General features: G+C 36.1%; 1 protein-coding gene and 1 long non-coding RNA gene across 3 annotated transcripts; one reads left to right on the plus strand and one right to left on the minus strand.

Annotated features, from left to right (window-relative positions):
* The first annotated feature begins 8,352 nt into the window (after positions 1 to 8,352).
* On the plus strand, positions 8,353 to 12,503 carry LOC107808204 (DNA polymerase II subunit B4). Its single transcript, XM_016632696.2, has 3 exons — positions 8,353 to 8,645; positions 9,268 to 9,386; positions 11,978 to 12,503. The coding sequence occupies exons 1-3, from the start codon at positions 8,428 to 8,430 to the stop codon at positions 12,235 to 12,237; spliced, it is 597 nt and encodes a 198-aa protein (XP_016488182.1). The 5' UTR covers positions 8,353 to 8,427; the 3' UTR covers positions 12,238 to 12,503.
* A 2,130-nt stretch (positions 12,504 to 14,633) lies between these two features.
* LOC107808203 (uncharacterized) lies at positions 14,634 to 21,172 on the minus strand. 2 transcript variants are annotated; one of them, XR_001653088.2, is made up of 2 exons: positions 21,041 to 21,172; positions 14,634 to 15,135 (listed from the first exon to the last, which is right to left on the minus strand). It is a non-coding gene; the product is annotated as an uncharacterized LOC107808203 (long non-coding RNA). The 2 variants fall into 2 exon arrangements; XR_001653087.2 differs by lacking the exon at positions 21,041 to 21,172 and adding an exon at positions 20,762 to 21,034.
* Positions 21,173 to 22,167: the final 995 nt, after the last annotated feature.

A 22,167-nucleotide genomic window follows, 5' to 3' on the forward strand; every position in this document is an offset into this window, starting at 1 on the left:
CTTGAGTCTCTTTGGTCAGAACAAGTGAGAAATGATTTCAAAATTTGCCATCAGCTTTCCAATTATGCAAAACGAGATCTGACTAGTACATCAAAGTGGTATAAGTCAGGAAAGAACAAGCGCAATGAGCCGGTAATAGTCAACATGCTTTGAGGTTCGCACAAAATACCCAAGATTGGACCATATCAATTCAGGGATAGTACAACAAAAAGAGGGACATGGGGATTGAACCGAGGGTATATTCGATTATGAGATTGACAAAAAGGATGGACCAGTGTTAAGAAGGATATCCCCAACAGAAATCGAGGGTTATAAGGCCAAGGCCAGCGGAAAATCAAGAAAGAACAACGCGGAAAGCAATGGACATAATTGGGAAATTCATAGGAGACCCAAAGGATGGGAAAATTCTAGTTCACGGACAGTACCGCAAAAGAAGATATTGAGTCTGCACCGGAAAAAGGTATTTCAGTAACGCAAACGATACAGGAAGTGGTTAATCAATGAACATGCAAGATCTTCAAGTGAAATCAGCTGTCATGAAAATACATGAGGTCAGATAAGGAGACTGGGAAAATGGTTAAGAGGTTTGTGAATAAGGAATCGTCAAGAAGGTTGGAAGGTATCAGCCAAGCTTCAAAATGGTCAGAGAACGCATAGATGGGAAAATGGGTGATAACATCCCCAGCAGGAGTATCACAACTAACCACCACGTTTTAAACTGACCAAATTTTCTTTTGATTTGAAGCAGGGACAGGGAATGTTACTGATGACGGAAAGATGCGCCACAAGAAAGATTGTCAAACTGGGGCAGAAAATTTTCGTTCATTTCGAAAATTTTCGGGAAGTCTAACACAAGTTTGGTGAAAAGCGGTATCCCCAGCAGTTTTCGGGAGGAAGATAACACAAGTTTTAAGGGAGGTAGTCTTCGAAGGAAGAAGAAAAAAAAAGGTCTTCGAAGGAAAAATATAAATAGAGAAAGAAATTTTTTAAGAGAAAAAAGAAAAAGAGGAAGACCAGTTTTGCAAAAGGAAACGGTTTGCAGAGGAATGAAACATCAGTCTTAAGGGAAGTAGTCTTTGAAGGAGTAAGATAACATATCTTTGAAAAAGTGTTATCCCCAGCCGTTCGCAGAGAAGTGAGACACTAGTTTTGAGGGAAGTAGTTTTGAAGAATGAAGACAATACAAGTTTTGAGGGAAGTAGTTTTGAAGAAAGATAATTCAAGTTAGAAGGAAAATGGTTCAGGAGGTAAGGGGAAACAATGGCGCTTTATTTCGAAGTTGTTGTTGAAGTCAGTAGCCCGCCTGGAGAAAGGAATGGCGCTTTATTTTTCGAAGTTGGTGTTGAAGTCAGTAGCCCGCCTGAAGAAAGGAATGGCGTTTTATTTTTTCGAAGTTGTTGTCGAGGTCAGGAGCCCGCCTGAAGAAAGGAATGGCGATTTATTTTTCGGAGTTGTTGTTGAGGTCAGGAGCCCGCCTGAAGAAAGGAATGGCGCTTTATTTTCGAAGTTGTTGTTGAAGTCAGTAGCTCGCTTGAAGAAAGGAATGGCGCTTTATTTTCGAAGTTGTTGTTGAAGTCAGTAGCCCGCATGAAGAAAGGAATGGCGTTTTATTTTTTCGAAGTTGTTGTTGAAGTCAGTAGCCCGCCTGAAGAAAGGAATGTCATTTTATTTTTTCGAAGTTGTTGAGGTCAGGAGCCCGCCTGAAGAAAGGAATGGCGCTTTATTTTTGAAGTTGTTGTTGAGGTCAGGAGCCCGCCTGAAGAAAGGAATGGCAATTTATTTTTCAAAGTTGTTGTTGAGGTCAGGAGCCCGCCTGAAGAAAGGAATGACGCTTTATTTTTGAAGTTGTTGTTGAAGTCAGTAGCCCGCCTGAAGAAAGGAATGTCGCTTTATTTTCGAAGTTGTTGTTGAAGTCAGTAGCCCGCCTGAAGAAAGGAATGGCGCTTTATTTTTGAAGTTGTTGTTGAGGTCAGGAGCCCGCCTGAAGAGAGGAATGGCGTTATATTTCTAAGTTGTTGGTTGAGGTCAGGAGCCCGCCTGAAGAGAGGAATGACATTTTATTTTCTAAGTTGTTATGGAAATCAGGAGCACGCCCGTATAACAGAGGAATACATTGAAGTTTGAAGTCAGTAAAGCGGAGGGTTACAACAAAAAATCCCCAGCATAAATTAAAGTTCAGAAGTTGGAAGGAAGGCAACACTGGTCAGAAGAAGGCAGTTCAAGCTTCGAAGGAAAAATAATTCGAAGCTCACAAGAAGGAAATAAGCAGTTCAAATTCGACAATCAAGAGAAGACTACGAGTCAAGACAGAAAGAAAGAAACATCAGAGGAAACACCAGTCAGCAAGACATCAAAGCAACAAGAGACACAAGAGCAAGTCTGAAGATCTAGATAAGATTTTGTAATTCATAGACTATAGTTTAGTCTAGCTTCTTATTTTCTTTTAGCATGGTGTAATAAGGAGGTCAGTAAGTAGCGGCAGCAGCAGCAACAACAGTAACAGTAAATCCACAGCTCCAGGGTAGTCCCAGCTACCAAAACTTCCCGAACTACATGAACCTGATTCCCTTTTAGCCAGGGATATGTAGGAAACCTTCGAAGTAGAGGTTCGGTCAAATCTTTCAGAAAATGCTTCACATGGAGTAGCCTAACGGGCAAAAATCGCTAGTATCCGCTCACTTTATCTTTGCACGGAAACTCTTCATGTTTCCGGACAAAGAGGGGCAGCTGTGAGCGCGTGATTTTTGCCCTACAAGAACTACTCCCACAAAAATTCAAAATAAAATAGTTTTGTGTTGTTGTCTGTGCATGTTTATTTTTACTTTAGTTAAGAAAAATACAAAAAAAAATGTGTTGCCTGTGCATTTAGGGTTTAATATCACAATTAAGAATTAATTAAACAGGTTTGTTTTACAAAAATGGAAAAATCACTAAAAAAATATGTACTTTGCATTTAGTGTCCGAATTGTGTGATTTTATCTTTATTTGATGTTTAATTTCATGTGATTGTCAATTTATAATTAGGATTTTTTAGTTGGTAATTAGGAATTAAAAAGGAAATAGAAGAAAATGAAGAAATAAAGAGAAAGTCGGACTGGGCCAGTTTTGAATTAAGTAGACCAGGCCCAAACCAAAATAACCCCTTTGCAACCCAGTCCAAATACCCTGTTTACCCGGTCCAATTAGGCTACACGACTGTCCAAACGACGTCGTTTTTGCCACTCTCAGTCTGAGCCGTTGATCTCACTAGATCAACGGTCCAGATCACTCCGCCCTTACCCATTCCCTGGCCCGACCCACTTGCACCCGGATCGACCCCGCCCCAACACTAAACCAAACGACGCCGTGTCTGTTAAATGAATTGATCCAGGCCGTTGGTTGGGCTTGATCCAACGGCCAGGATTAAACCCCCCCCCCCCCCCCCCCCCCCCCCCCCCCCCCCGTATATAACCTTGATTCCTTACCCCCATGCCCCCTCAGCCAGACCCCCCCTCACATCTTCGTCTCTGAGCTTCAGAGACCAAACATGTCCGCCGCCTTCAATCACCGTCCTCCGCCCAAACAGCCCCAAAATTACACCATGGAACCCCCTTACCATCCTCTTTCCGAATACCCACCCCATCGCCCTCGAATCATCCCCGAGTTCATCGAAGAACTGGCCCCTAACCCTAGTTCATCCAAACAGCCCCAAATTTACACCACAACTTCCCCTCGACCTCCCCAAACTAACCCCTCTAACTGTCACCCTCGAATCCCAGCCGTTTGTTTCGAATATCAGTTCGAAAATCGGACCAGAACCCTAGTTCATCTAATTAACCCCGAAGTCACACCACTGAACCACCTAGCTAACCCCGTCCCAAATCTCACCCAAGTTCTGTCCAAATCTTGTCAAAGCCTTTCGAATTTCAAATCGAAGGCAAACCCTAGAGGAACCAGCTTCAGGTTGTGTACGAGGTTAAAGGTTTGAGGTCTTAACCGACTTTAGTCGAGTGTTCTCAGTCTAGAACACTCGATTAAGGTCCGTTTTGGTTTCAAAATTTCAAGACGAAGTGTCAGTGAGAACGGAGTTCATTTGGGTTTCTGATTTTTAAGGTATTTTTCCTCTTTTCCTTTTTCTTCTCTAATTATTGTTTGTTGTTGCCTAATTAGTTTTCCTTGCTACGTTTGCCAATTAATTCCCCTCCTCTTTCTAACCTTTTCTTGGTCTAGTTTCCTTCTGTTGATTAACATGTGTTTTAAACAGTTTCGTCGATTAATCCATTCATGCCTGTATTTTAGTAGTTCTCGTCAAGTTGTTTGGTGTCGTTTGTTTTGTTTTCAGCCGTAGGGTTCCATTCAGTATATCCTCAGGGTCCTTACGTTTTTGTGTTTAAGGCTAATTTAGAACCATGAATATTGGTTCGAATTGCTTCATTTCTGTGATGTCTGATTCCTTGTTTGTTTTGTTATTCGTCATTTTACATTATAAATGCAGTTGTGCCCATCTAGTGTGTGACAGTATTTCATGCATCTTGTTTGATTTAGAACTGGGAACTTAGTTAGTCATCCCCCTGTATCTGTGCCAATCATGGTCTGAAATTTGCCCATGGTAGTTCAATAGGATTTTGTTCACATTCATTAGTCTTTATGCTATTTGATCTGACCTGAGTTCTAGTTTGAATTGTTGATTGGATTATTAACTGATTTGAATTGGTTATAGCTGTGGTAGTTAGTTGGATTCAATTTAGTTAATGAGTAGGTTTGAGGTTATAGTTGGAGGTTTCAATGCAGAGTGAAAGGGATTGGGTAGGATAGTGATTCCAGGGGCTTTAGGAGGGTATTTTGGGGATTGAAAAGTTCAGAAATTGGCTAGTTTAAGTGGGCTGTCAGTAAAATATTAAAGTACCATTAAACTAATGAATTATTAGGTATTAGTGGGGAACAAAACATAATAGCATGAGGATTAATGAAATATTATAAGCTACCCATGCCTTTGGTTCAAGACACATGATACTTAGACACTTAGTAGTGGCTGTCAGGGAATATGATGGAAGAAATACATTTCTTAATGATCTAAATGTGAAAACAGGCTGAGATGGGGTTCAAGAGTTGAGTATAAATATGGGGGATTCTGATATGAAAAAGGGGATGAGAAGCTGAGAGAAGGGGGGAAGAGCTAAAAGGCATTCAAAAACAGTGAAGTCCTAGGGCATTTGAAGTTCAATCTCAAGTAAATTTGGGTGCATTCGAGTGATTTGTGGTTAAATTCTCATCTTCGTTTGGTTTTAAACTCTTTCTGTGCTGTGATTCAAGTTCCTGGGCTGTGCATCTTCTACTGTTTGATTGCCTCTTGGTTTGCTATTGTACTACTGCTGTTGATCTTTGCCTCTATTAAAATTCCATTTTTCAGGTACACGGCTCGAGACTCTGACTGTAGCTTCACATGATTGAAACATAAAAATCAATGGAAATTGACCAAATGTCTTCTGTCGTTTTTTATTGATTCGTTGTCTATGATTCGAACTTAGACTCTAGTTCAATTGTGTGGAACAAAATTAGTTTTGTAATCATATGAACTAGATTCGAACAGAGCTGTTGTATAATTTGAACTGCAATTGGACTGTGTTAGCTATCATCTCGTACAGACTGTTCGGTAGTATGAGAACTTGTGTTCCTCATTAACTGGGGATTTGCATGTTCGATAGTTCTGTCATTCTGAAAGTTTTTCTGTGATTTGTTTATTGTGCAGTAGATGTTAGTTACATTTTGTGGACTGAAATATGGATTTCTGTAGTTAAGGTAGTTGTACTGGGCTGCACCAATTGAGCGAATTATTTGAATTGGTCATAGGTAATCTGGTTGTTAATATGAATATAGGTTGATGCATCTTCACCTAAAGCTAAAGCTTGTAGTAGTTATATCAATCAGCCACTTAGTTAATCGTAACCTCAGATGATTAATTACCTTAAGCATCAATTGATATATCAGTTTGAAGTAGTATTTTCAAGTTAGTACAAGAATGTTAGTAAACATCAGAATGTGCACGTTTATCGGATTTGTCCATTAAACTTGATAAGTTTTCCTTAGCTATTAAGGTGTTAATCTGATCAACAACATCTGAGTAATGCATTAGAACAATTGTTAACTGGTCATTTGCTCAAATTTGAACTACCGTGTTTGGCTTAGTCACATGGGCTTAACCATTTCTTTTGCCCCAAGAGGTGTAGTCTCCAGATGGATAAACAAGCAGCCCAGGTCCCGTTTTATGACTGTATGCGCTTGGGCCTAGGTTGAGATATACGGATGGCCAGTTTCGAAGCCCGATGTTTGGCTTTGGTTCATCATAACCAATTAGTCTGCACCAACCCCGTAACAAATCGATTAGGACCTTTTTTTTTACTAGAGATCAACAAAAATAGAAATCATAGTTACTTTAGGATTTTCCATTTAAAACAAATAATAGAGGAGACGAGCCTCGCCAAATAAACCAATAAATTGTGGGGCCCTCGATAAAGGGGTAAAATAAAACATTTAGAATTCAGGACGGGTCGTTTAGTGAATTTCACGGCCTCGACCAAAATAACAACGCGTTAGTCGCTTTAGGCGCACCTTTAATAATTTACTTTCTTAAACCCGGGTGCACATTTATGTGACCCAAATCCAAATCTCAACGGAGTCGAAATGTATCGATGACCACGGGTACATTGATGTGACGTTGTTCGAGATACGTTTTCACAACGTTGCAAATCTCTATTAAATAATAATGATAATGATAAAAGCGGTTAAAAATTAAAATTTGCACATAGGTTCATAATTGTATAAAATCAGATAATTAAGCTGAATATGACAGTTGAGCGACCGTGCTAGAACCACGGAACTCGGGAATGCCTAACACCTTCTCCCGGATTAACAAAATTCTTTATCCGAATTTTTGGTTCGCAGACTGTAATACAGAGTCAATCTTTTCCTCGATTCGGGATTCAACCGGTGACTTGGGACACCATAAATCTCCCAAGTGACGACTCTGAATTAAATAATAAATCTCGTTTCGATTGTCCTTTAATTGGAAAAACTCCCTCTGCGCCGCCTTTGCGGGGGCGCGGGTGAAAAAGGAGGTGTGACAATAGTGTCTCCACATAATTTTAATAGAGAACTTACTTTAAAGATAGCAGAATTATACTCACTTACGGTTTTAAAGTCTTGCAACCTTAAATGTATCCACTCATACCGAGCTTTCGGTAATACCTAAGTTTTAGGTGGTCATATCGATCCTTCAAATTAATCCATAATTCAAGTGGATCTTTTACGGTTAAATATTCAGTTTTTAACCCTTCATGTAGATGATGACGAAGGAAAATCATGGTCTTCGCTTTATTCTGATTTGATGCTTCATTTCCTTGTATAATAGTATTTCCAAGACCTTTAGCGTCAAGGTGAATTTCAGCATCAAGAACCCATGATAAATAGTTCCTTCCGATGATGTCAAGTGCTACAAATTCAAGTTTTGATAAATTTGACATAGTGAAAACTATCATAAAAGATGAATAAGTTAGAGAAATAATTATAATAATAAACAATTAATGAAAACAAAACGATTAAGGTAAAAGAAATAAAAATAGAGCTATATCATGTTAACAATCTACTATTTCATTTTATTCTTGCCATAAAGTAGAAATTACATACTTGTTTCATTTCACTTTATATTATTGATATATATGTGTTAATAGAATTGAACGTGACTAACATTATTTATATGTTCCAACAAATATAAAGTAATTAAAAAATTATTGCTTGTCAATTCATTTCTCACAGTTCTTCAAAATGCCTTAAAGATATGTTTTGATCCAGGGAGTCCATGACATTAGTGCACAGCTAGTTTGATGACTTTGAGGTCCTCTAAGAGTTGAACACGGAAGGAAATAGTTATTTAATCACTGTAATGTACTTAAACTATTTAAGATGCCCAAGCGCACAAGTAATCTGCAAACAGTGAGCATATGATATGTATTGCCATAAATAAGATGATTATAATGATACATACCTTAATAAAATATGGCTCAACTTAGCGGGAGTTAAGAATAAAATTAGAGCTTTGTGCTGATAACGTGTTATAAAATAAAAGCAATGCAGTAAAATGTAAACAAGAAGAGACAGAGAGAATGGAGAAGTGTTTTCTTCTTTCACTTTGGTATAATTTTTCATTGCAATTACATGGCCTTTTATAGGCATAAAAAATAAAGATGATGGACATAAAATAGAAAATTTAATCTTTAAGTTATTCACAGCATGAGCATCCAATGTAGCATCCAAAGTAGTATCCAATATACAAACTATTCGTAACAAACATAATATATTAGACAACAATATTTAAGACCCTCTTCCAAGTATGGCGGGAAAAGAAACCTAAATCCTAAAAAAATTTCAGTATTCGCGAAACACAGAGTTCCAATGGCGGAAATAGAGAAGCAGAAAGACAAGGAGAAGGAGAAATTACCATCAGCACCAGTACAAATAGAGCAAGAGGTTCTGCCCAAGACTATCGTGCGCCGGCTTGTGAAGGATAAGCTTTCCCAGCTATCCACCGATACTGACATCTCTCTTCTCCGCGACTCTCTCCTTGCGTTCTCCGAAAGCGCCCGCATTTTCATCCATTACCTCTCCGCCACGTAAGCTCTTACTGGGTTTTGCATATTCACTTCAATTTATTCCTTTTTTAAAATAAAATTCCACAAATTCCCCGAAAATTATGAAAAAAGTAATGATTGATTTGTTGTGAAATTAGGTGTTTTTTGAGTTTTTGTGATCCAGGATTTAATAGGGTCTTTACAAAATTAAGCCTTTTTTCTGATTGATTGTGATGTTATTGAGGTTCAGCTTCTTTTTTTTAAAGTTGAAATTTAGTATTGTAAATTGACTTGAAGTTGGCTTATTTTGGGACTTTGGGTGCTTTCTGAAATTTTGTGATCTAGGATTTTAATGGGGTTCTGTGTATTGGCTATTCTTTTACTGGTTGATAGTTAAATTTTTTGGTGATTAGTAGGATGAACCCTAAAAATTGGAAATCAATGAATATAAAGTGATTGATTGTGGATCTGAGCAAACAATAATTAATTGATTGGTTGAAGTGGAACATAAAAAGGCATGCTTTGTGTTGACAGTTGAGAAAATGGAGGAAACGTTGTATTATCATCAGTTGATGTTGAAAGAAGATGGAAACATATGTTTTCTTTTTCTCTTCTATAATATTTCAGTTCAATGAGTGAGCTCATTTGAGTTGTTCAATTTCAGTGCTAATGACATATGCAAGGAGTCTAAGAGGCAAACGATAAATGCGGAGGATGTGTTCAAGGCTCTTGAAGAGATTGAGTTTCCCGAGTTCATTGAGCCTCTTAGAGCTTCTCTCGAGGGTCAGTTTCTTTTCACTGATTTAGAAGTCTTTAATGATGTATTTTTCTCATGATGCTGAGCACTTTTCCATCTTAGGCTACAAATCCTTTTATTCACAATTCTTACAATCACATGTCAACTTTGTGGTCAGATTTCTAGATTGTTGTGTCTATTTACTTCTTATATATTACTTTCAGAATTAAGTGAACATGTGCTACAGTAATGGATAGTATATCAATTGGCAAAACAAAGTGTTGATTACAGTTATCTTTTCTCTTATTCTTCTTATTGCTTGAAAGCTTTAGCAATATCTTTCTACTAAAACTAAGATATATTACTGAACTAAATTTGCCAGAGGTGGGCTAATGAAAGATGATTGGCTTCTTCATTTTGCCATGTAAACAGTTCCATCGAGTTAAATAAAATGAGATAGAGGGTGTAACTAAAATTGGCAGGTTATGTAGCATAATCAGGTGCATGATTACTTGATAGCTTGTTTAGGTCAGCAGTTAAGCATATTTATACTAGTGACGAGACAATTGTTTGTCCTTTGTTTTCCTAAAACCAAAGCTGCGCTGCAGCCTCATCAGGTTGGAGGCTGGCACTTGTTGTGGTCTTCCTGAATAAAATGGGATGTTCTGTGGTTGAAACTGTTCAATTTTATTTTAGTAACATGGATAAGCTGGGGTACCAGTACCCCATACATTAGTTCAAATAAATTAGATCACCTTGCATTACTATGGAGAGTTGGCCTTCTAACTGTATCTGAAACCTCTCTCCCACCCAAATAAAGAAGGTAGAAAGAAAGACCAGAGTATTAATCTCTATGCACTTCCTCACTGCTACTCACACTGCAAAGAATCGTTTAATTTTTACATATATTTGGTTAAACTGAGAAATAAGGGTCGGAAATGATCAGCTATGCCGATTCTGTTGTGTTAGGGCAAAGAGATTTAAAGGTAATGAATAGTTGGTGAGGAGAGGAGTAGATGTATATTAATACACCAGGTCTAAATCCACTACAAAAGGTTACTAATGACTGTTTTTGTCTCCCGACGATGGCTAATTATTCTGGAACAGAAATGTGAAACCTTTAATGGAAGGTTTCACATTAAGCTTGTTCAGAGGCACTCTATTAAAGGTCAAAACAACAAAAAGTGCTGAAATTAGAAAATAAATGCTCATAGTTCTTCTTATGGGGGCATTTTAAGGTTGGGGATAATTTTGAGAGTTGCCAGACTCACTAGCTCTCTTTACCCTGTACAAGTTGAGCATAATGTTGCTTATTGATCACTCTGAGCCGCTGATCTTGTTATCGGTCTTAATGCCAAATATATGCAAATTAACAACTTGTATTTTTGTCTCACCTATCCAGGACATGCAGTGAGTATTAGAACCAATATGTCCCGACTTATTATACTCAAGTATTTGAATATTTTTTCATATGAATTAGAAGGAAAAAACTATTTTCCATTTTTTGTACATGTATGCAGATATTCTTCTCATAAATTCTGCAACTTATCTGATATTTCACACAATCGAACCTCTTTTACCCCGAGGCGGATCCAGGATTTAGGGGTTACGGGTGCCGACCTAATCGATTTGATCAACTCGAGCGTCGGTTCGGGTTATACATCCTTTTTATTTATATAGACAAATAGATCAAACGAAAGAAAATATAATAACTATAACTAATTGACGCAAAGCATAAAACTTCCAACAATATTTTTAATATCATACACAATCTATTTACAATTGTCCTCTACGAGCTTTCATATTTTGAAAACGATCAATAATGACATCATTACTTATATTTGTAAATACATCACGCTCTATGTAACAAACTAAACAATCATTTAATATTGATATTAATTATAAGAGAATACTTTTATTATTATTTTATCTTATTTGTTTATACTTAATCAAACAAACAGAAAAGTCAAACATTTAATATAAAATATAGAAGAGTGTGCTGTGTAGTGTATTTAATCTCCTTAAATTGCAACTGAATGTAAGCCAAAAAATTATTTGCTCCCACCAGGATTCGAAGTCTTGCCCTGCTGAACAAAAAGGCAGACCTTTGCCATTGGCACCTTTGCCACTTTTGTTTTATGGGGTGGCACTTTAAATATATATCCTATTTGTTATACATATTTACATATATACATAAAGTTTTCGCCGAAACTTGCGGGTGGCGTACCACCCCGAACCATGTACATAGATCCGCCCCTGCTTTTACCCCCTTCTTTATGGAATATGTAATCATTACCTCATTGAATCTCCACTTTAAACTATCATGAATCATCAATATTTGTAATTCTACCTTGTCTGGGATCATCTTTGATTCTAATTGGTGTCCTATTCGAGATTCCTCTTGTGATAAGCTTCAGACAGTCAGACAAGTATCATTTGCTCGTCATGCATTTTACATCATTGAATGGTGAATTTCAGAGAACTCTGTGCAGTATATATGTGTGATAAGTGATAGATTATTGCTTTAAATGGGCTTAATTATCTGATTACAAGTGAGGCACTATGATATCAAAGAATGTTTACTGTGAATGAATTTACAGCTATCTTTGCCTTTATGTTTTCTTCTTTCTTTTTGCAGTATTCAGACAAAGGAACTCTAAAAGGAAGTCAGGATCAATGAAATCCGCAGAATCTAACAAAAAAGCGAAGCTGAAAGAACCCGTGGAAAATGGGAAGGCCAAGATGAAAGAGCAACCCTCTGACACTGAAAATGAAGATGGACAAGCTGGCGAGCAACCCTCTGATAATGAAAATGAAGATGGACAAGCTGCCGAGCACCCCTCTGATAATGAAAATGAAGATGGACAAGCTGAAGGCGAGGATAGTGGTGATGAATAAAGAGATTATTGCACTTGCATTCTCTGCTAGGAATACGAGTAGGGGGTTGTCCTATCTATTAGACATCTTACTCATGCCTTGTTAACCCCTCAAAATCTGTAATCTTGGATGCAAAATTAACAAACAGTTAATAGAGTTGTGTTGCTGAGCAAAATGAAGATATTTGGGAATTATTGTCCTTTTGTCCGTCCTCATGTTCAGTGTGTTTCTTTCTGTAATATCGCGCATTTCTCTTTTTATTACATTTGTATTTGAGATATTGTCCATTTGACCTCGGGTTAAGGAATGCCCACATGAGTTCGTCAATGTGTTTACACTTACAAACACAGGGAAAAGATTTTTTCATACAGGTAATCTTGAGCTTTGCTAAAGTGGCACGTTTAAGCCCATAGTTCATTCTAGTAGTTTGTGAAGATTACAAAAAGCTAACAAAATACATCTTATTTTCTATTTGAGACATTGTCTCCTTGTTGCCTCAATGCCACCATCGATTTCCTGTTCTGATCCGTGCTCGTTAATCTTGTATTTTCTGGATAAGTGATTACTGATTGTGTTTTTCATCTGTAGTATTTTCTTGTCATGTTGGACAGTTGGAGATGCAGAAAGGCTATTCAACTTGCAAAAGAGATAATTAACAGGGTATATGAGTCGAGTTAATTTATCTCTATACTTGACACTTAGAATTAGAATTGAATCAAAGCTACTTGTAAACTAGGAAAGCCCTTCTTCCCAACGCTACATTCAAAAGCCATATAGGGGCTTTCAATATTAAGGAACGAATCAACGACAAACTTAAAAGGGCAGAAAACTCATTTTCTTGACATAACTACCACGGTTTACCTGACCAAGTAATTACTTTATCAATTGTGAATTGATTGTAATCGAAGGAGTATAATTTTACTCTCTAATTCACAAGGGGGAGGGACAAGAATTTCTTGTGATTAGGTGCTGAATCAATCCCTGCTACAAGGACTAGCATGGAGCTCTGCTAAAAGAAAGTGGCATCAAAATCGGGGAAGAAAGCCAAATATGCCATAATAAGCAAGGGACCATAGCACATATTTTTACGCAGTGCAGTGTGTTAAAAATTTCTGGGCAGACCTGGACAGACAAATTACATCAAATTATGACCCTCCCTCTTCCATAAGAACTGGATTAACAGAATTATACTTCTAATGATAACTATTAAAGTCAACATTTCCTCTGGACTGAACATTTCCCTTTCTGACTCTGGCACAAATGGATCAATCGAAATCAAAAACCACTTCAATAATAAAAAGGATCTTCTAAATACCAACTCAGTCGTTGCAAAAGCTACCGAATACATAATGCTTACAGGAAAAAGAAGGAAATATACAAACTAAACTATCAAAGGACAAAGATAACTGCTGCCTCCCTCCAAGAAAACTACAACAAATTAATTACAGAAGGTTCCCCATTGGGTAATCAGTAACCCGGGATAGGAGGAATAGGAGGTGCTCCAGAAATCACAAAGGTGACTGGAGTTTAGGCTACTATATGATACTTTCACAATTAACATATTTGCAGAACAAACAGCTTTACAGATGCGATCAGATATAGCAATTTGAAAGAAACTACATCCACTTGAAATCAACACAGGCTCAAATGTAGTAGTTACTGCACTTCAAATAGGTAATGTTCATTTTCCTCACCTCATTGATAATTGCACGTTACTCCTCCTCAGGCTGGTAATCCGACTCTGAAGCACACATACAGAGAAGCTAACCATGTAACTGACTAACTAGCTAAGGGTGGAAGCAAATAGAAAGTTCTTAAGAGCTCAAATCTATATCCCTTTCCCCCACATTTTGCATCTAAATATGTTGTAAACTACTCCCTGGGGACTGGGAGCTATATTCCAGTGGAAAGTCCCTTTATGTACTCATATCTAGCACATATATTAAATATTTCATCTTGATCCCAAAAAAAACTTTTTCTGTTCCCCGAATAAAAATGCTGAATAAGAAACTAACAATTGTAAGAGAAGGATTGCTGCTGATAGTTGACACCTATGGTTCAACTGTCAGGTTTTGTATTTGCCGTACATACTACCATTGGTAATGAAAATAGTTTAGTTAACAAAAAGAAAGAAGATCTCATAAAACTGTTCACAACAGGTAAATGAGAATGGTGTTCAATTTTGAGCAACAATCATATTATTGTGTACACCTTTGGAACAATAAAACATGTGACTACAACACTATAACAGCTTTGTCCTTTAGCTTACTGAAGACAGGCAACAACAGAGGGAGATACGCAAACATGCTACCTACTTCCTACAGTTTAATTTCTCCTTTTCTTAAAAGTTAGTCAGGAATTTGCTACAACAAAAAAAAGTACACCAGAACCATAAGAACTTGGTCACTTGACACGGGTGAAGAAGAAGCATCAATAATTCCAAATAAGAAGATAGAGACACTAAAGTTTCTTAAACCTCATAAAATACTTTCAAACAAGGAGAGTAGGATGAGCCAATGTTTCTTCACTAATGTTTCACAAACATTTTAAGGGGTGACAGCATACAAGAAGACCAGTATTCATTCCTTAAACAGAAAAGTTAAGACGAAATGAAGAGGGAAAAGGTAAGGATGAATTCATCCACAAAATCATCAGAGAGCCCAAGACTGGTAATTCATTCTTTTTCCAACTTAAACCTTCATTTCTCTGCTTTCTCCACCACCTCCTCCTCCTTCTCACCATACCGGCGCTTAAACTTTGCAATCTGACCAACACTTTGAGCCATTTGACGCCTTGCTCTAATGTGATAAACCTTGCCTGTTTGGTGTATTTTGGTCATCATAACATGCATCAATCGTCCACTTTGTGTCACATAGGATATCCATTGCATTTGAGGGTGAATGCCTTTCTTCATTTTCTCTGAAAATAGACCTACAATTCAGTAACAATACAATTTCTCTTCCGAACTAATTTATGTGACACAACCAACCTTCTTTTTTTTGGAATAGGTAACAATATATTAATCAGCAGTACAAAGTGCTGGAAACCATATTTACAAGTTACCAAAGATGCATAATTCAGAAAAACTATATCTTGTTCAGCTTACAGGGATTCTATGACTTCTAGGAGTGATTCAGCTTCATCAGCATACTTCTCTTTGCACCAAAAGTGAAATAACAGAATACAACCAACCTTTTCTGAGTCAACTAGATTATTTTATATAATAACTCATTTAAGCTATCATCATAACAATGTGAAGTAAGAGGGCTTTTTCACATTACTCCTGGTCAGGGGCGGAGCTAGAATCCCGGCCACGGGTTTGGCCAAACGCTCAAACCCAATAGCTTTTGCTCAAACAGTGTATTTGTATTATAATTTTCATCAAATATGAACAAATATTAAATTAAGAACCCAATTATTAGCACTTGAAGTCGTCATTCTAATCCAGAACCCATAAAATTGAAATCATAGCTCCATCTCTACTCCTGGCTATATGTTTACGGCCTGTAAAGCCTTTTAATGAAGAAAAAAGAGATAAGTGACAAAGAAGACACTATAAAAGGTGAATGGATAAAATCCATAATTTTGACTGTGTCATGAAAACTTCTGAAGAGTAAATTTTGAAAAGCGGAGTATTTTCTTCTTTAAATACCATGGTCAGTTTCTCCCTAATCAAAAAATAGAGCATCAAACTTTTTGCTCTGACCAAGTGAATAATCGGGTTAATGGTGTTGGCTAAAAAGGAAAAAGTGCAAAGGCAAATGCCAAATTTCACTGGTATAATGCTCTACTATTTTATTTATTTTTGGATAAGGTAAAGGTTTCATTAAAGGAGGACCAAGAAGGTACCCAAAAAATTACAAGTTACAGCATAGCTGCATCAGTTGCATTCCCAAAACACCTATAAAATCCATAAACTGATCTAAGTTTTCAACTATATTTTCTTTACACCAGAAATACAAATTTTGAAGGCAACTAATCTTTACAATAGCTAGGTGATTTCTTTGGTTCTACTATTATACTTAACAAGAAATTTCTGCAACTGTCAATCAGTCTCTTGCCCATAAACAAGAGCGGTTTTTACAGGATAGCTAAAGCCACAGGGGAAACTATGCTTCCAAAGAACTGAGATGATGCTAATTCCCAATCTATGTACATATAATCAATGATTCAATGAAATCACAAGCAGATTGACCTACATGATGTGGTTCTATCACTAGGGAACTGTGTGTACTTTCTACTAGCCTTGTTCAAACCAAACTACAATTGTTGGATACCCATTCCCACAACAACGGCTAGCGAAATTTTCCGCTTCGAAAAATCTATTTGGATGATCTAAAAATCACACAAACGGTCATCCTATTCATTGCCTATTTGACATATAACTAATTCCAGATGGTCTGTAAAGCAAATCACACTTCTTATCGAACTGACAATAACTATTGTTACGATCAAAACCAATACCATTTAAAACAGACAAAAACCTAGTATTCTATTATCCTTGCACTTAAAAACTTCCAATTTATTGTTTCATGCACCTATATAGTAACATAATATGTATATAACCAACAGGAAGAAATGAATGAGCATATAAACAGAAACAACCAATGCAACATCTAAAGAATTTACAGAAATGAAATTCTCATACGTCATAGAAATAGCTCACGATTGTCAAAAATTTAAAAAGCCACGCATTAAGTAATCGAAGTGCCACGATTGTCAAATCGAAGTTTATATATTTCCGTTAGACATTGTGCTTCCTTTTGATTCTAACCAAAATATTTAGTGAAGAGTTCTGTTAACGTTAAATTAAGCTTGCCTTTTTTTTGGGAGTATTTGATGGCGGCGGCTGTCCTTGTAAAGACGAAATAGAGGACCAATCTACCTCCAGTGAAGTTAATTTAGTTACCAGTTTTCCTAAAGCATAGTATCAATTGGGAAAGTTAAAATAATTGATTGAAGTTGTTGGCCGTTATATGGTCCAAAGCAAGACCTTGTTTTTATCAAAGAACTTGTCCAATGAAATAACAGTAAAATGTTCCTGTTGTAGGCAACTAAGAAGAAATTATAATACATTCAAAAGTTAAGCATGAGACAGTTGATCAAATGATATTTTGATAATTAGAAGCCACTTTAGAGCCTTTGACTTTCGTAACCCCAATGATATGTCCCCTATGCACAGTTCACACTTGAGATACAAAATAGCTACTACGCACATCTCCATGGAAAAGTGCGATTGTTGTTGTCGTCTCATAATTTATTTCTCATTGTTCAGTAGACAAAAGAATGAATTAATATCACTGTTGTAACACTAAATTTAGTTCATAATCAGTTTAGAAGAATGTAAAAGACTATTTGATCTTCTAGATATATATAAATCTACAAGACACGCAGTAATTACATCGAGCAGTGTCTACAGTACAAAAATATATATACTATCTTAAAATTTTGTTCAAAAGAACAATTAGGCCGACCCTCCTTCTAGGCCAGCCAAAATCGATAGATAAAGGCCATATGATAGAGATGAGTTACTTTTCCTGCAACCTTTTGATAAATTAACATATACAGTAAAAAAACACCATATAAGAACAAAACGATGTTAAAAAACATTAAAGTCCAATAATCTTAACGAAGAAGTTCCACACATTTAAACGTGTTGAACATTTTTACGTCTTAAGATCTGTTTTACATTTAAGCTACAATCATTATTGAGAGAACCCATATGAAGAACAAAACTATTGTACCTACTGGATGAGCTCATATTCTCAACAATTACGTAATATAAAGGAAACATCAAGGTGGCAATAAGTTACTCAAAGAGCATCTTTGCCAACCAAAGAAAAAAGCTATCCAAAGAACATATATTATAGAACTGCAAAGACAACATAAAGAGGGCAACTAAAGAGACAATCCGCTTAACCCACATGAAAAAATTTATCTTTCAACATAATCAACTATCTTCACACTCACACATTGTTAAGATCAAATTGAGCAGTAGGCAAGTAGGCAAATCACAGAGAGAAAAAAAATTCCTCTCTTCAGTCTCCCTTCAGTTGCATCCTAAATCAGATGTTTTTTCATAGCATTGGTGACCTATTTCTGATGCCTCTAAATGCACTAATTTTTGGAGAACCTAACTGTTTAGACATGTCCCAAACAGAAAACGTCAATAGACAATCCTAAAATGATGCACAAATCAGACCAGCAAACCCACAAATCAATGGAAATGCGAAGGAAAATAATATATCACTAAAACTCGCATCAGAATAAACCAAGCAATTATTTTAATCTTTTTATACAATAATGGTTTTTATTTATCTTTTCCAAATAGTAAAATGGGCAATATTTACATACCAATAGTGAATCTCATATATTGTATTTATATACATGTCTCCAACTGGCAGTAGCTCAGGCTTGTAACTCAAAAAAAATATCTCCAGATGTTTGTATCTATAGATGCCGGCATAAGCTACTGAACATGTATATTAGCCAATTAACCTTTGCGACGAAAGATCAAAGCTGGCTGTTTTTCAGTTAAATTGTCATTCAATCTAAAGTACAAACATAAGAGAAGCCTACAAACATACTCTGCTTGGTAGAGAGCAGCTACCTCATCAAATGATTAATTGCCCACCTAAATTACGAAAAGATTCTTGTTCACTAAAGTCATGGTGTAAAAGTAAATATAAAATGAGCTTAACTGAAAGCGGAAAAAAAAAGTTCGATCCCTGAAGCATGTTGGCATCTGCGGATGTGATTGTAAGCAACTGAACATCTACGTTAAGCCAAACAACATTTGTTTAGAATAGAAGACAAGCTATGTTTGACACTATATTGCAGTTAAATTCACGTTTTTATATAACACAAAATTTCTAATTTCTAAATACATCACTCCTTTTTGTACTCTTGTTTAGAAACAATTCAAGAACATTGAACCTGTTAGCTAGATTAATTGTTATTGTAGTAGTCGTCATAATAACCAGTGAAACTTATCTCCTACATCATTAACATTGTCATGCCACCAAATTCTCTAAGATTTATATTCAGATTTTTTCGTTGTTATCATGCAGTTTATGAGATTTTCAAACTTCAGAGTAAAAACTGATTAGAAATCTGTTAGATAGATCTAGTATTTCAAATGCTCCAACATATATATATATATCCAGATGCCAATCTAGCTAAAGAGCATTAGCAATATCCATCTCCAACAATTTCGTCACACACCATGTCTTCCCCTTTTCCTGTGGATGTGTGTCTCTGTTTTCTCTACTTCTCTTCCTTATCCAATTTTTCAAGCCATAATCCAAATTAATTTCAAAGTACCCTATAAAATATTAAACCTCTCCAATTACAGTTACATGTACCATTTGGTCATTCGTATGTGCTTAACATCCTAGAGGGGTTATGTTTCAAAAACCTTATGCAGTCTGTTTTATTCTAAAAGTTAATTATTTTTTCAATGACCTTACTAACTTGTTTCTCAGAAGTTATTCGTTAACAATTGCTTTGCTGATGTGTATATTTTGTATTTAAAAAGTAAAAGAGAAAAGGTGCTGATAAAAAAGAGTGGAAAAAACAAAAAATGTTAAAATAAGTATATATCAAAGCAAAAGGTGTAGCGAGTTGAAGCCATTAATACACCTCAAAAATGTAGTCAAGGTAGTGTCAGAGACACCATCATATTAATATACAAATTGTAGTCCTAGTGTGTCAATTTTTCATTGACGGTGTACTTGAGTTTCTTGTATACACCAGGCCGGCATGCATTTCATATATAATGGCCTCTAGTACCCTAGATGATTTACATTTCACATCAAATCTGATAATAAACTTGGTTATCCATGGCGTAAAAAACAAATAAATTTTAGGTGGAAACCATGAAATAGAATTTTATCCAGCTGTAAAATGCCAAGCATTGCAAGGGTCAAACAAATTTCATACAGATTAGCCATTTGCATATCAATCAAACAAATAAATTTATGCTATTGAGATCAGATCGAGCAGGAGGCAAATCAATGAGAGCGCAAAAAGTTCCTCCTCTATTCTACCCTTCAACTTCATCCTAGATTAACTATTTCTTCATAGCATTAGACTTAAATCAACTGTTTAATAACAAAAATCAAACATAGCAAAAGAAAAAAAAAAGGAAAAAATGGAATATGAACAAAACAAACCCAGAAAGCTATTAAGGCAAATCATGACAGCAACAATTTTTTTTTCTGACTAAACCTTCAATAGCCAAAAAACATTTTGATATTCAAGACATACTAAAGAAAAAGTAAGGAAAATTGATTAGCTTACACAAATAAATAAGATATTTGCAGTTAAGATATACGGTCATAGCGGTGGAGTATAGAGAGAACAGAGGCGCTGAAAACTCATGAACAATTTAACCATAAAATCAAAAATTTCAAAAGTAAATTGAATTTAAAATCTCAGTATTAACTTAAAAATAAAATTAATCCTATGGATAATCTGCCATATAGAATAATTAACAATAAACAATATATTAGCTAGTAAAATCAAAAAATTGGGAAAGACATACCTTTAGCAAAAGTGAATATTGACAGAGACGAAGAAACGAAGAGGAAGAACTTGAGAAGCAAAAAAGTCACAGAAGAGACGATATGTATTCAATTTTACAATTCACAAAGAACACCACGTGTAAGGCCAGCAATACAATACAGAGTCAGCTTTACGGATTAACATGAACTTACAAAAGTAGCCTCAGACTAACTATTAATTCCAGGTTGACGGAGTTATTGAGAAGTAGGAATAGGAATAGGAATAGGAATATAGAGAGAGAGATGAACAGTGGTCTCACCTTGCTGTTTCAGGTCGGAGAGAGAGCGCGCGCGTGAGTGATGGTTTGCTGCTTTTGGGGGTTTTACATTTTGGGAGAGAGCAGTATCGGTATTCAGTGGACCAGCCCAATATTTGCCTGGGCCTAGACGTTGGCCTTTAAGAAGTTCTAACGGGGCATTTGTATCTATATTTGTTTTTTTATTATATTTTAACTTGTGTCTGTTTTGTAAAATTACAAGCGTACTCATTTTTTCGCATAACTTTAGCACATGGGGCTGAAGTAGCAAAGGAAATCACGCAAAACTTAAGTATTCTAATAGCCGAGCCTGAAGTTCAGCTCTAGAGCTGAAGTTTTTGTTTTGTAACTAGAGCTGAAGTTTTTGTGTTGTAACTGGGAAACTTCAACTCTAAGTTAGCTTCAAATTGATATTTCGTTAGATAGCTGCTATAACTTTGGTGATTCTCGTTGAGATTTTTAGTCATAAAGTATTTGTTCATGCTTATGAGTAATTTATCTGGTAGTAGTAGCCTGTTACAGTTTGCTGGAAGCCATCCAACTCGTTGTTTCTCATTATCATATATTACCATTTTGTCCAGTAGAGAAATATCTATAGATGAAAAAAAACATCAGAAAGAGAAAGATTAAATGCACAAAGAACTTGGATACCAACTCTTATCAAAATCTAGTTCCCCTTTAGTATTTATGCAGATAAAGAACTGCATTTTCTCTTCACTTTGTTGATACTAATATTCCATCGTTATTTATAAATGTTAAAACACAATCTTGCTTTCTTCTGGTGAGGTACTGAAGGGGAGGAGAAAGGAAGCTGAAATTGTTTAAAAAGTGGGTACAAGTTAAAAGTATTTAAAAAAATGGGTATAGGTTAAATAGGGGGGACCAAATAGGGCGCCCCGTGCAATTTTTACAGTTTTAGTGATCTCTACTCTTTTTTAAGGGGTTTTGGCATGGTATAACAACATACTCATATAATTGGCAGAAAATAGCCTTAGTTATAGATATTGGCATTACATAGCCAATAAATGTATATCACAATAATAATATGTATATCACAATTTTTTCTTCTTCTTTGTCTATATCACCATGTATATTAAAATTTTATTTTCATTCTTTGTATATAATAATAT

The sequence above is a fragment of the Nicotiana tabacum genome, chromosome 18 (genome assembly GCF_000715075.1).
Source record: "Nicotiana tabacum cultivar K326 chromosome 18, ASM71507v2, whole genome shotgun sequence".
Taxonomy (NCBI): Eukaryota; Viridiplantae; Streptophyta; class Magnoliopsida; order Solanales; family Solanaceae; genus Nicotiana; species Nicotiana tabacum.